This window comes from Trachypithecus francoisi, unplaced genomic scaffold (assembly GCF_009764315.1).
Source record: "Trachypithecus francoisi isolate TF-2019V2 unplaced genomic scaffold, Tfra_2.0 Lachesis_group7, whole genome shotgun sequence".
In the NCBI taxonomy this organism is placed as follows: Eukaryota; Metazoa; Chordata; class Mammalia; order Primates; family Cercopithecidae; genus Trachypithecus; species Trachypithecus francoisi.
In genome coordinates this window covers 99,426,315-99,440,570 of record NW_022681472.1, presented here as the reverse complement: position 1 = coordinate 99,440,570, position 14,256 = coordinate 99,426,315, and the positions used below count along the sequence as shown (strand labels likewise).

At 58.5% G+C, this 14,256-nt stretch overlaps 1 protein-coding gene across 11 annotated transcripts in view; it reads right to left on the bottom strand.

Annotated features, from left to right (window-relative positions):
* Positions 1-14,256, bottom strand: part of MROH1 (maestro heat like repeat family member 1) — a 118,917-nt gene that overhangs the window by 8,482 nt on the left and 96,179 nt on the right. For all 11 annotated transcript variants that reach the window (XR_004435361.1, XM_033203055.1, XM_033203060.1 and 8 more), the window contains 8 exons: positions 14,118-14,197; positions 13,707-13,821; positions 13,503-13,598; positions 12,777-12,881; positions 10,621-10,756; positions 10,378-10,490; positions 9,002-9,154; positions 2,552-2,706 (listed from right to left, as the gene is read on the bottom strand). Coding sequence is in view for 10 of the 11 variants with exons in the window: in XM_033203055.1 (XP_033058946.1) it covers positions 2,552-2,706; positions 9,002-9,154; positions 10,378-10,490; positions 10,621-10,756; positions 12,777-12,881; positions 13,503-13,598; positions 13,707-13,821; positions 14,118-14,197 (953 nt within the window). In the remaining variant the exon portion in view is untranslated. The remainder of the gene's footprint in view (positions 1-2,551; positions 2,707-9,001; positions 9,155-10,377; positions 10,491-10,620; positions 10,757-12,776; positions 12,882-13,502; positions 13,599-13,706; positions 13,822-14,117; positions 14,198-14,256) is intronic.

The following is a 14,256-nucleotide window of genomic DNA, read 5'->3' as shown; positions in this document are numbered from 1 at the left end:
TGAAATATTCTTTTGGTCTTTTTCTGACCATTTATGGAAGCATCCTTAGCTTAGGGGGTGGCAGGGTAGAGACGGCCACAGTGACTCCACTTCTTTTTTTTTTGAGACAGAGTCTTGCTCTGTCGCCCAGGCTGGGGTGCAATAGCGCGATCTCAGCTCACTGAAACCTTCACCTCCCAGGTTCGAGCAATTCTCCTGTCTTGGCCTCCCAAGTAGCTGGGACTACAGACAGCCTGTTGCCCAGGCTGGAGTGCAATGGCCCAATCATGGTTCACCACAACCTCCGCCTCCTGTGTTCAAGAGATTCTTCTGCCTCAGCCTCCCGAGTAGCTGTAATTACAGGCAGGCACCATCACGCCCAGCTAATTTTATTTTTAGTAGAGACGGGGTTTCACCATGTTGGTCAGGCTGGTCTCAAACTCCCAACCTCAGGTGGTCCGCCTCTCAAAGTGTTGGGATTACAGGCGTGAGTCACTGCGCCCGGCCAATTTTTTTTTTTGAGACGGAGTCTCGCTCTGTCGCCCAGGCTGGAGTGCAGTGGCGCGATCTCGGCTCACTGCAAGCTCCGTCTCCTGGGTTCACACCATTCTCCTGCCTCAGCCTCTGGAGTAGCTGGGATTGCAGGCGCACACCACCTTGCCTGGCTAATTTTTTGTATTTTTAGTAGAGACGGGGTTTCACCATGTTGGCCAGGCTGGTAGCAAACTCCTGACCTCGAGTGATCCTCCTGCTTCAGCCTCCCACATTGCTGGGATTACAGGTGTGAGCCACAGTACCTGGCCTCAATTCCACTCTTATTACACACACCTGAAAGAGAAATGCATGCCCTACCCACCAACAGACACTCCCAGGAACATTCAAAGCATCGCCATCCCCAGCAGCCCCAAACCAAAAACAACCTGAATGTCCATAACCTAGAAACAGATACACGGTGTGGCCCACACGGCACCCAACACTGCCCGGCAAGGAGAAAGGATAAGCAACAGCACCGCCGTGCTAAGCAGAGGCCGGGAAGACCCAGCACACAGCACAAGCGCCAAAACCTCTGGTGGCGGCGGTCAGGTGGCCCTGACCCTCTAGGGGACTGAGGGGCACACAGGAGCCTGCTGGGGACCAGACACCTCCTCTGCCTTGACCTGGAAAGTCCCGCAGGGCCCAGTGGCTCCGTGCTTGCCCTTTGTGTGAGCCACGCCTCCATGGAAAATGAAAACAGTGACTGATGAGCCAGGCGGTAACCGCGGAGGAAAGACAAGTCAATGCTGACTGTGCCCAAGAGCAACGGTCATGATGACTCGGGCGCCCAGCAGCCCAGCCAGACCCAGACCTCAGCCTACATTCGGGGCCCAGCTGCACTTCAGTAAGGACACATGCAGCCACCTTCAGGGCAAACGCTAAAAGAAAAGGAACAGACTGCAGGCCTGCAAACCGAGTGGAGACAGTGAGGTAAGAGGGGCACTGTCAACCTGAAAAAGGACAAGAAAGAAGGTTTTTAAAAAACAAAATGCGCAACAAAGAGGCAAAAGATTTGACAGTGGATTTAACTCACTCTATCTGTAACAACATGCGGCTGTTTACCATACAAAAGGTTTAAAACACACACACACACAGAAAGGCCAACAGCACCAGGAAAGAGCAGGGCCACCAGACAAGTGCACCTCTGAGCAGAAGGTGCCTGCGGGTCCCCCCTGCCAGGAGGAAGCGGGCATTGCAGCTTGGATGCACTTCATGGGAGGGCCTCAGAACACATGAAAAAAAGCAAAGCTGACAGGCTAAAGGGCCAGGTGCAAGGAAACCTGCGTCCCCACGGCAGCCTCGTGCCCCCACCTGCCAGGGGAAGGGTCACTCTGCCTTGCCCAGCGTGGAGTCTTCAGGAGGTCACAGGCAGCCAGGTACCCCTGGGCCACCTCTGTCCATGACTAAGATGGCAGAGAAAGAAAGGGCCAGCAGACCCATGCTCTGGAGGCCTCAGCGAGGAAGGGGGACCCCAGTGGGCTGGTGGGTGGTAGACACACCTTGCCCTTTGCTGGGAGCTGGGAGGTGTGAGTTTGGGAAGACATAGTGATGTATGGTACAGACAGGGTTGTCCTTGGGCTCCTGAGGGGCTCAGATCAGGCAGTTCCTGGGGGTCTGCTCACAGGCAGTAGTGGATGCCCTGCAGAGGACAAGGCTTGGGGCAGCTGGAACCAAGATGCAGGGTGGGGGGCAGCCTCCAGTGTCTTCTGGAGCCTGGGACTGACAGAGCAGCCAGGCAGTTTCGGGGCCTTAGAGGAGGGCAAAAACAGCAGCTTCCCTGTGGGGGTGCTGTGCAAGGCCCACCGGGGCCAGTGAGGATCCCGAGACGCCTAGAGAGGAGCGGTCCCCCTGAGTACCTGAGAGACTGGGGCCTGTCTCCTTGTCACTTTCTGTCCCACGTGGCCTAGAGCCATGGGAACTCATGCAGAAAGCTGGGGTACAGAGCCAGGGTGCAGAAAGCCAGGGTGCACAGGCGGGTGGAGGGCTTGGGGAGCAGCATTCCAGAGGAACCCCTAAGCCTGCAGTCTGGACTAGGTACCTGTCCAAGGGCAGGGGGCTGCCCAGGAGGCTGGACACCACGGCCGCACAGTGCTGGGTGGCCAGGAGGTACACGCTGTGCTGGGCAGCCGGCAGGACATGCTCTCCCTGGGCCTCCTGAAGCTTGGTGCGCAGCACACTCACGATCTCAGGCACCTGTAGGTGGGCAGGACACGGCGGTCAGGCCATGCGTGGGGGACAGCCGTGGGCACACCTATGCCAACCCAAGGGGGTGGGGCCATGAGGGAGGCCCCATGAGACGCAGAGCTCTGTACTGCTGGTGCCAGCCTGAGGCAGGGCCAGGATCCCCTGTGGGCCACAGACAGCCCAGAAGCCAAGGAACTGGAGCCATGACCTGGATTCCTCTTGCAAAGTGGCTAGTGCCCTGGGAGGTAGAGGAAGTGCCGAGGACACATGTGGCCCAGAGGCTGGTGTGGAGCTGGGCAGGCAGCCAACAGAGCCAGCGGCCCCATGCCCTCACAGCATGCCTGCTGGGTCCAATTCTCAGGCTCCCCTGGCAGGCCCACCAGAGGCAGGACCCACACAGCTGCCAACTGCACCCATGCAGGAGTTAGGCTGGGAACCTGGGCAGACAGGGAGGAGGAGACAGATTCCCAGACCGAGGCTGAAGCTGGGCCTGACATGGAAGGTTGGGACTTGGGGGGCTGTGAGTTTGCCACTGTCCTGCTGCTCCAGAAAGCAGGTGAACGGAACATGGGGGAACATGGGCAGGAGGACGCTGGCCCTGGGACCCCCAGGCCCACCACAAGTCCAGCAGCAGCACAGCATGTGAGCCTCACTCTGGGGGACGGCCACGTCACGAGGGGGCTCCCTGCCCATGGTGGGTATTGGCCCGGAGTCTCCTCTCCAGCCTCAGCCATGGTGACCCCTACTGCCAAACGCCTGCTGCACAGCTAGAAAATACCACGATCTGGGGTGAAAACAAACAAAGCAATGGGCCACAAGGTCAGGCTTGCCTCACCCTGGAGGATGGCTGACAGACTGGGCTCCACCCACCCCAGCGTTCCTGGGCCAGCGCTAGGGTCCTCCTTCCTGGCTGTGGCTGAGGGACCCGCCTGGGTAGCTGGAAAGGAGAAGGGGCTGGTTCAAAGCGCAACAGCAGGTGGAGCTGGAGGAGATTCTGACGGCAGAAACTTCCGGGCTGGGCCAGGCCACACCCACTCATGTGGTGAGGCCACAGCATGGCGTGGAGAGACACGGCTGGTGAGGGGTGCAGGAGCCATGCCCAGGGGAAGCTGCACAGGCACAGGCTAGTCCTTCCTGGTCACTGTCGCTCTCAAAGGAGCTGTAGACCTCTTGACGCCGCTTTCATTCCAAGACCTCCTGTGCGGAGCTGAGCAGCCCCGGCAGGAGCAGCGTGTTCTGATGACCTGTGTTTCTTTGCCTTTTTCTTCACCTGTGAGCCCCTTGTCCTGCGGACGCTGCCTGCTGCCTGCCTGTTGGTTTCCTCTGCACTCCTGGCTTTTGGCAAGTTTTGACAGCGAGGAGGTGCTGAACTCCGAGCAAATATTTTTCCACACCAGGTCTTGCTCCTCAGCCCTCCAGGGAGTGACTCGCGCAGACAGGCTTGCTTCAAAGCCAAGACCAACCTGACACCCCGTGATGTTATCTGAGCTGCTGGGCTGTGCCACCTACACTGGCAGCTGACACAGCCTCTCCATTCTCCTGAGCACTGTGAGGGGTAACGACTCCCCTGCCGACGCACAGCCTGGGTGACACCAGCGGGCGCCCAGAGCAACCACTTCCACCACCTTAGCAGTTATGGGTCCACTGGACCCGCCCACCTCCTTCCCATCCATGCTGGCATTTTATTTTTTCAGAAATCGGTTGCTTTGGTGATAGCTTTCCAGGTGTTTTGGAACACAGCTGTTCATGGACATACACTCTGCTAACCGCACACATTTTTCCTCTTTCACTTCACTTTTTGCTTTTATGGATGTCGGCTTTTCCTGTGACTTGTCTCACAAGAGGTTTGTCTTGCTGTCTCAGTGGGTTTACTTATCTTCTCTAATATTTTCTTTACTTTTGCATATTTATTTCTTCAACAACTCGAACCCATTGGTGCACATGTACACTTGAATCTATGCTTTTTTTGAACTTTAGAAATAGCCCGGGTGCACTGGGTTGTGGTGGAGGGCTTGCAGGGTGGGGGCAGTTTCCACAGTCACCTCTTAGCTGAGAATCCCCGAGTGTGGACCCTCACACCCAGTCCTGAGCAGGCTCCTGCTTCTGCAGACTGCTGGGCAAAATCCATGTGGTCCCAGGATGCAGGGCAGCATTTCAGCTGCCCGCTGTGTGAGGCTCAGCTGCGCCCCACACCTTCCAGGCTATTCTGCCAGTCTCTGGATTGTGGCTCCTCCCTCAATGGTGAGCTCCTGTGCAGGTCCTCTCCCTTCCTGTCATGCTTGGCCTGGGTCACTGAGACATAATTGAGAGCCCCAGAGCCCACCCACTCACCGTAAGGGCACAGTTCCAGTATTCCAGTGCACTCAGGATGTACAACCATCACCCCCAAAAGAAACCCGTCACAGCCTGGGCAACATGGCGAAACCCTGTCTCTAAGAAAAATACAAAAAATTAGCTGGGCGTGGTGATGCACACTGGTAGTCCCAGCTGCTCGGGAGGCTGAGGCTGGAGGATCACCTGAGCCCAGGAGGTTGAGCCTGCAGTAAGCCATGATCACATCACAGCACTTCAGCCTGGGCAACAGAGTAAGACCCTGTCTCTCTCTCTCTCTCTCTCTCACACACACACACACACACACACACACACACACAGCCCATCTCCATTAGCAGTCACTAATTTGCTCCCCAGCCCCTGGTCACCTCTATTCCACTGTCTGTCGTGACAGATTTGCCTGTTCTGGACACTTCATGAAAATGGGCTCATGTGATTGTGGCTTTTAGTGTCTGCTTTTGTTGTTGTTATTTGTTTTTGAGATGGAGTCTTCCTCTGTCCCTCAGTGTGGAGTCCAATGGCGCAATCTCAGCTCACAGTAACCTCTGCCTCCTGGGTTCAAGTGATTCTCCGGCCTCGGCCTCCTGAGTAGCTGGGATTACAGGCTCCTGCCACCATGTCCAGCTAATTTTTGCATTTTTAGTAGAGATGGGGTTTCACTGTGTTGGTCAGGCTGGTCTTGATCTCCTGACCTCGTGATCCGCCCGCCTCGGCCTCCCAAAGTGCTGGGATGACAGGCCTGAGCCACCGCGCCTGGGCAGTGTCTGCTGCTTTCACTGAGCATGATGTTTTCAAGGTGCATCTGCCTCACAGCCTGTGTCAGGGCTTCATGCCCCTTTATGACCCAGTAATATTCTGTCGTACGGATGGACCACATTTCCTCTACCCATTTGCAAAGTGATGGGCTCCTGGGTTACTTCCCAGATGGCATGAGCGGTGCTGCTGGGAATGGGTCGCCGTGTGCTTCGTGCTCTGTTCTTAGGAAGATCCCTGGGCGGGACAGCTGGGTCACCTGGCAACTCTGAGTTTGACCTTCCTGAGGTGGCAGCGCCACGTCCACCCCCACCTGTTTGTTTCATGTGGAATTTCCTCCTCTCCTGTGCCCTCCTTGGCCTCCCCCGCACACCGCCTCAACCCTGGGAAGGCTGCCTCCTCCGTCGGACACGCCCGGCCTCAGGAGAGCCTGCTGTTCTCTGTCATGCTCTCTGCGCTCTCTACTTCATGGTCATCTCACACTGGGGGAGGTCGCCTGTCACCCCCTAGGGCCACAGGTTCTGATTCAACGTCAGAGGAACTCAAAGCCCAACAGCATCAGCCTGTCTCAAAGAAGTCCCCCCACCAGGGTCTCGGGGCAGGGAAGAACACAGAGGTTCGCCATGATGGCTGGGTACATGACACTGGCGGCAGGTGTGCCTGCTGGGCTGTGCTGTAGGCCTGCTCAAAGCTTTAGCCAGGGGTCAGCAATGCCCCTGCCCAGCTGGGCTGTGGCGAGTGATGTGTATGCAAACCTGGGCTGGGAAGAAAATAGCTGGACAGCTCCGCTGTGCAAAAAGCAGCCCTCTCAGAGGCCAGCCACAGCCTCAGTGTGATCCAGCCACTCTACTTCTTGATATGTCCCCAAATGAACTGAAAGTAGGGACTTGAAGAGAAATTACACACCCACATTCAGGAGAACCTGCCCAAGTGTGTACAGACACACTGAAAAGCACATGGCACATCCCACACCGAGGCTGACCCCAGCACCCAGGCCGCCACCGCCAGCCCGGTCCATCCCACGCCGGGGCCGACCCCAGCACCCAGGCCGCCACCGCCAGCCCGGTCCATCCCACGCCGGGGCCGACCCCAGCACCCTGGCCGCCACGACCAGCCCGGTCCTTCTCTCACCATCCGCACAGGTGGCCAGGGTACCTCACTACCCTCAGATCTGACCTGGGGCCCCACTGCCTGCACAATAAAACCCAAGCCTTCAAATGGCCAGCACTGAACCGCCACCCGCTGGCCCCTTGTTCCTCCCAGGTCCCGATGCCAGCATCTGTACCCTCAACCTCTTCCTCCTACCATGCAGTAGCACTGGACTTGCCCTTCCAGAAACCACACCGTGTGCAGTCCTTGGCACGAGCCCTCCACCAACACTCTCCTTTTTTCCACTGCTGCATTCCTGTTCATGCCTCTCCAAGGAGCTATGTGCAGTGTATGTATAGCCAATGGAGAAACTGTATCCAAGACATAGAAAGCACCCCTACCAGCTGGGCGTGGTGACTCATGCCTATGATCCCAGCACTTTGGGAGGCTGAGGTGGGTGGATCACCTGAGGTCAGGAGTTCAGAAGCAGCCTGGCCAACATGGTGAAACTCCGTCTCAACTAAAAATACAAAAATTAGCTGGGCGTGGTGGTGCACGCCTGTAATCCCAGCTACTCCGGAGGCTGAGGCAGGCTTGCTTGAATCTGGGAGGGGCAGAGGTTGCAATGAGCCGAGATCGTGTCACTGCACTCCAGCCTGGGTGACAGAACAACACTTCGTCTAGGGGTTGCGGGGGCGGGGAAGCACTCCTACTAATCAAGAAGAAAAGCGCAGGCGAAAGACGGTATCCTGTCAAAGCGACACAGCCGAGCACCCGGTAAACATATAAACACGTGTTCACCTTCACCCATCACTGAGAAACACAGATGAAACTCTAGCATGAAGCCGCTGCAAACTCATTTGAAAAGAGTGGGAAACCCAGCGATGGGCAAGACAGTGGCACACCAGAGCCAGCCGGCCTCCTGCGGGAGGGAGAGGGCCCCACCCAGGGACACTGGCTGGCAGCCCTGGGATACACACCAGGGCCTGGCCTTCAAGCCTTGTTGCTATCGTGGGCCTATCCCCCGCTGCAGTGTGCCCTCAGCTCCAAAGGACCTGGACCCTGTGACAGCCCCAACTGGAAACTGCCCAGGGGTTCACGGAGACAGACAGATGAACCAACGTGACACATTTGCAGCTCAGTGCAGGAAAGGGACACGCGTAATGACAACAAGGCCAACCTCACACACATGCTCACACCAAGGGACCACAGCACGGGCACCGGCTTCCACGTGTACAACACGCACTCCAAGCCACAGTGGTCTGCGCTGTGGGGCAGTGGTGGTGGCCCAAAGGTTGACAACTGGAGCTTGAGGGGAGGACGTAGGAGTGAGTAGGATGCTCCACTTGTAGGTGCCCGTGCAGCCTTCTGACACCCTACACTTCATGCTTCACTTTAATACTGAGCTTGAGAATGCCGTCGTGCAGACACTGGGTCCCCAGCCATGGGCCTCTCGAGGGCTCATGAGCACCCACTCCAGCTGGCCCATGGGAGCCCTCTGGACCCAAAAGGATCTGCGAACAGGGATGTGCATTTCTGCTGTCGCGTCACAGGCATCTGTGCGGAGCGACTGCCTCTGCACCTTTGGCAACAACTGCACGGAGACCGCACAGAGAGAGGCGGCGGTGGGGCTGGGATGGCCCCAGACACGGGAGCAAATGGAATGAGAATTGGGGCAGCACGAGTGTCCCGTGAAGTGCCAGACCCTGGAATCCAGGGCTGGGTAGCCTCCTGGGGACCCGGGGAGCCCTGCGTCCATGTCCACGCCAGCAATGTGAGCAGGGGGGGCCCAACCAGGGCTCGGGGAACCATTAGCGCTTTCACCCGCCTTTCCATTTCCTTTTCCCTCCTTATTCTCTCAGCACTTGTTTTTGCCAGATTCTAACCCCCATCTTCAGACATAAGAGAAAAATTTGTCCACAGTAGTCCTGCAGGGAGAGGGGGCAGAGCAGTGAGGGTCACACCCGAGGAGGGCCGGGCAGGGTGGTCCAGGCCAGGCCAAGGCCAGCCTCAATGTTTTCTCCCGCGGTGCCACCTCTCCAAGAGTCTGCCGCCCCGCCCTTGCCTTGACGCCCCACCCCACCGCACCCCTCCCACCTTCTCCTGGAGCCGCCGCCCCGCCCCCTCCCACCTTCTCCTGGAGCACGCCGCCCCGCTCCTGCAGCAGGCAGTTGATCATGACGGTAGCTGCTCGGGAGCAGTTCTTTTCGGGGTCTCCCAGGGCCTCAAACATGGTTAGCAAGAGGCTGATGAGCTGGTCAGGTGGGAGGCGCTTGGCAATAATCTAGGAGGAAAGCGATGCCTGAGGTTAAGGAGGGAAGGGGGGCACCCCCAACGCCACTTCTCCGGGGCATCGCGTCTCAGGGGCTCCCGTTAGGGTGGGAGGCCACGCCCCTTCTCGCAGCCCCGCCCCAGCCGCCCCGCCCTGTGACTTCAATGAGCTCGATGCACGCGGGTGGGGTCTCCTTCTCCAGAACCTGCCAGGGCCTGCTGGAGCCTGGGCGGGCTCCTGGAAGGTGGTGCCGGGGCAGCTGCAGGGCTGAGGTCACAGCACCCTCGTCGGGCTCCTTCTGACTAGTGAAGTGGGCTGGGAGCAGCCCTATGGTGCAGTCGCCCTGGAGCTCTCTAAAACACGGGGTCAAGGGCAGATAGGCCTTAGCTCAGACCTGTAATCCCAGCACCAGAAAGGGCCCTCGTGACCTACCCCTCCTTCCTTTGTAGGAGACACAGTCTCTGGACCTGGAAGGCCTTTCCTAAGCACCAAATGGAGACAGGCAGTGTTCCAGCTTGGGGACCCACATGAGAGCACGGAGGCAGGGGCAGCTTTCTTATCCCCTTGGGAGGGACTTTTTTTTCCCCCCTGAAATGCAATACTTTAATAATACTCAAGTTTGTGTTCTAATATGCTGAGCCTCGGAGTGGACCTGGCAGGCATAGGTCGTGGGGGGTGGGGGACGCAGTGCCCAGGGCCATCATCCTCCCTTCAGATGGCAGTGGGCAAAGCACCTTGACCAGCTGGAACCAAAGGTAGGGCCTGCCCCTGGCCCCTTGGCAAGAGGGCTAGAGCCCGCTGCACCCTGCAGGCGATGACCCTAGCCCCCCACGTGGCTCTTGGGTAGGCTTTGGGGACAACATCACACAGGGCAGCTGCTGGAGATTGTTCCAGAAACCTGCATTTTCACGAGAGCAGGCCAGGGTGTCAGTGGCAGGCAGAGGGCGGCTGGGCCTCATGGCACCCCATTCCCTCCTCGGCCTCTGCCAGGTCTCAAGACAAACAGCACCTTCCTCTCGTATGGACTGCACTGCCCCAGCGTAGACGGGTGTGGGTGATGCGGCCAGTGCAGGGCAGTGCCAGCAACTAATGCAAACACCCAGGCCCTGCCCCGTGCCCACTGGCCATGGGTGGCACTTACAGAGGCTAGGGGAGGCCAGGTGCTGCCTCGGAAGTCCCTGTTAGCCCCAGACAGTGCCAGCCTGCCTTCTGGCCGCGGAGCTCCCAGCTGGTACCTGGCCTATGCTGTGGCAGGTGTGGAAGAGAATGGTGGGGTCAGGGTGCGCGAGGCCATCCTTGAGGGTGAGGAGCCGCTCCACCACGTCATCACGGTAGTCCCGGGAGAAGCCTGAGAGGCGGCAGGAACGAGCAGTCCGGCTCAGGCCCTCCCTGGCCGTCCCGCAGCCTGGACTCTGCACCTCATCCCTCCCGGCACCCCTGAATGACCACCGGCCCCCACACTCCTGATGAGGGCTCACCCTCATAGCCGAGCTGGAGGTAGAGCAGAGAGTAGACGCAGTCGACGGCCTCCTGGCGGGTGGCAGGCCACAGGTCCGCGCACCGTGGGGAGAAGAGGCCAACGAGAAGGCCCAGATTGTGGAAGGGCACCAGGGCCTGGAGGAGGAGATGCCTGGGCTATTGGAATGCTGGGGATGAGTGGATGCCACCTATGCCACCTGCACCCAGAGGAGGGCTGGAGTGTGGCCAGGAGTGTTGCTGGTGTCCACGAAGCCCTGGGCCCTCACTGTGGCCAACACAGCCCCCAGTGAGTTCCTCCCTCCCCTCTCGCTGCAGCGTGGGTGCTGCTCAGCTCCGCTCTGACCACACCTCATCTACACCAGAGCCACACAGGCTCCCAGGCTGGGCCCCTACAAGAAGGAAGGCCAGGTCATGCCAACATGGGCACACAGGCATGTGCAGGCAGACGGACAACTGGGGTGAGGAGGGGGCCCCAAATGGGAGGAGTGCACGGGCTCTGCCAATTTGGGTGAGGGGCAGGGCTGTACAAGACCCCCTCACACCCCGACTGGTCCTGGTCCTTCCTTCCAGAGCCTTTCTGCTCTCCTCAGTCCTGCCCCTCCCATGCTCCTATAGTCAAACACCTTCCTTCTACTTCCACACCTCCTCTCCAGCAGATGCACCTGTCCCCCTCCCACGACCTGGCTCCCTTCTCAGCCCCTACATGCAAGGCCTTCCTGGGAGGTGCTCCCACCCTGCCCTTGCACAGGATCCTGGGCTCAGAAGCTCCTATCAGATGGAAACCTGGTATCTGCTGGGGCACCGCTGAAACTCCTCATCCCCAAAATCACCACTGATGAGAAAGAATTTCAAGTCAGAAGGGAAAGGCTGGAATGTCAGAGAAAGACTGCAGGTGACCAGCCACTGTTCTCAGGCTAGGCATCCATCACACCATGCACCAAGGTAAGCTTCAGCCAGACCAGGGTTATGTGATGAGCAGGCCATGAAAGCAATGAGGTGGGAAGAGCCCTGAACACACAAGATTTGGCCGCATAAAGAATGAAAGTTTTGGTTTCAGCTGGGCGCGGTCGCTCATGCCTATAACCCCAGCATTTTGGGAAGCCGAGGCAGGCAGATCACTTGAGGTCAGGAGTTCAAGACCAGCCTGGCCAACATGATGAAACCCCGTCTCTACTAAAAATACACAAATTAGCTGGGAGTGGTGGTGGGTGCCTGTAATCCCAGCTACTCGGGAGGCTGGAGCAGGAGAATTGCTTAAATCCAGGAGGCGGAGGTTGCTGTGAGCCAAGATTGTGCCACTGCACTCCAGCCTGGGTGAGAGCAAGAGACTCGGTCTCAAAAAAGAAAGGAAGGAAGGAAAGGAAGGAAAGGAGGGAGGGAGGGAGGGAAAGAAAAGAAAAGAAAAGGAGAAAGTTAGTTTTGGTGCATTAACAAAAGGCCAGGTGCAGTGGCTCATGTCTGTAACCCCAACATCTGTAATCCCAGCACTCTGGGAGGCAGAGACAGGAGGATCACTTGAGCCCAAGAGTTCAAGACCAGCCTGGGCAATGTAGCAAGACCCCATCTCTACAAAAAAAAAGAAAATTAGTTGGGTGTGGTGGCATGCACTGTAGTATCAGCTACTCGGGAGGCCAAGGCGGGACGATCACTTGAGTTCAGGACTTCCAGGCTGCAGTGAGCTGTGTTTGCACCACTGCCCTCCAGCCTGGGCAACAGAGTGAGACCCTGTCTCAGGGTAAAAAAGAGAGAGAGAAAAGAAAGCCTAGAATAATCCTGATAGATGACAAAAAGATATTTAGCAAAATCTAGTATCTGTTCCTGATAAAAGTTTTCATTAAAACAAATAGATGCTTGTGGAACATGATAAAAAAAAATACTGTCAACCAAATCAAGCACTGTGCTGAACAGTGAAGCCCTGGAGACCAGAGGTGCACCTTCCTCCCGGCTAATGGTGGGCCCCTGATGACAACGGACTCTACTCTGAGCAGCCATCCCTGACAACTCCTGGCCCTGACAGGCCCTCAATCCACGTCTCAAGGAAGAGGACTGTGGCCTGAGCTGGGGTGGCGGCCAGAGGAAGCCAGGAAGGCAGCTCACACTCCGGGTCATGAGTGCCACAGGCAGCGGCATCCGGGCTGGGGACCCAGGTACTCACGCTGACACGCAGCTGCTCCAGGAAGTGGCGCAGCAGGAGGGCGCTCAGGCCCAGGGCCCGCACCCGCTCGTGACCTCTTGGGGACTTGATCCACGGGCTCAGGTGCTGAGGAAGAGGAGGCTTCACACAGGTACTGCTCAGAGGGCAGCCCTGGGAGCAGGAGCCTTGTGCATCGTGGGCCAGCTCAGTGTCCCTGCCAGGCCATCCTTCCCGGGCTACAGGGGGCCAAGCCAGGGACCCAGAGTGGTGCCAGCCTCAGGCCACCATAGCTCCTCTGGCCCTGCCACTCTGTCCTCCAGTCTGGTCACAGACACAACCCAGCCCAAGTGGAGCCGGGGCCAGCCGGGGCTGTGGAAGGACAGGGTGGAGGCCGCCCTGGTCCTAGAAGAACACACTAAGCACGGGGGTCAGCCCTACCCTCGCCCACCGCAGTGCCACCCTGGTCGTGGCCCCCAGTCAGGAGCCATGGGTACCTGTGGGCCCCTCCATCCTCGCGCCATGCAGTGGTGGGAGAGGACAGGCTCCAGAGGTTCCACCTGGGTCAGGGCCTCCCCATCTGCTTGCCGGCCGAGATGGGAGGGGGTGCAACTGACTGTTCATAAACCACCCCCAAATGTAGAGAGCACCACACTGTCCCTAGGGCGCCCCCATGCGGAGAGAGGCCAGCAGCCAGGTGGAGTGCCCTCTGTGCCCCCACCCCATCCCCATGACAGTCCCCCTGCACACCTCAATCATGATCTGCAGGCCTTGGGGGGTCATGTTCCGCTGCAGGAGGCTCGTCAGCAGACCCTCAAGGGCGTGCAGTGTCTCCAGATACAGGGACTGGAAGGAGAGCCAGGCCGTGCGGCCCCACCAGTGACCCTGCCGCCTACAGCGGCCTTCCTGCCACTCTCATGGGTGTGAACACAGGCAAGGGAAACATGGGGATACCTTTTGGCAGCCTCCGTCCTCCTCCTTGGGCTCAGGCAGCAGGGCCATGACGCTGTGCAGGCAGCCACGGATCACATCCGCCTGGGCCTGCTCGTCCAGCGGCGGCTCCACAGAGCTGAGAGGCAAGTTAAGGGCCGCAGACAATGATCCTGAGGCTGAGGCCCAGACACCCAGCAACCCAGGCCTGTGAGGGCAGCACAGCCTCTGCCACGTTTACTCTGCTCCAGACCACGGCGGCACCCCACGCAGCACACGCACACACGTGTAAGCACGCACACACGGCACGTACACACGCGCACACACGTGCTCACGCACGCGCACACACACATGCAGGCACACGCACACACAGGCACGCACACATACACGCACACACGCAGATGCACGGACCTGTGCAGAGGCAGAAAAGGATACACCAAGTAAGTGCAGGTGAGCATGGCTTTCTTCCGAATAGGTGTCCTCAGGGAGTCCAGGGGCTCTGCCCTGATGAACTCCTGGGTGAGGCAGGTGCATGACTCAGCCCTTGGAGGAAACCCCAGCCCTCCTCCCTGGT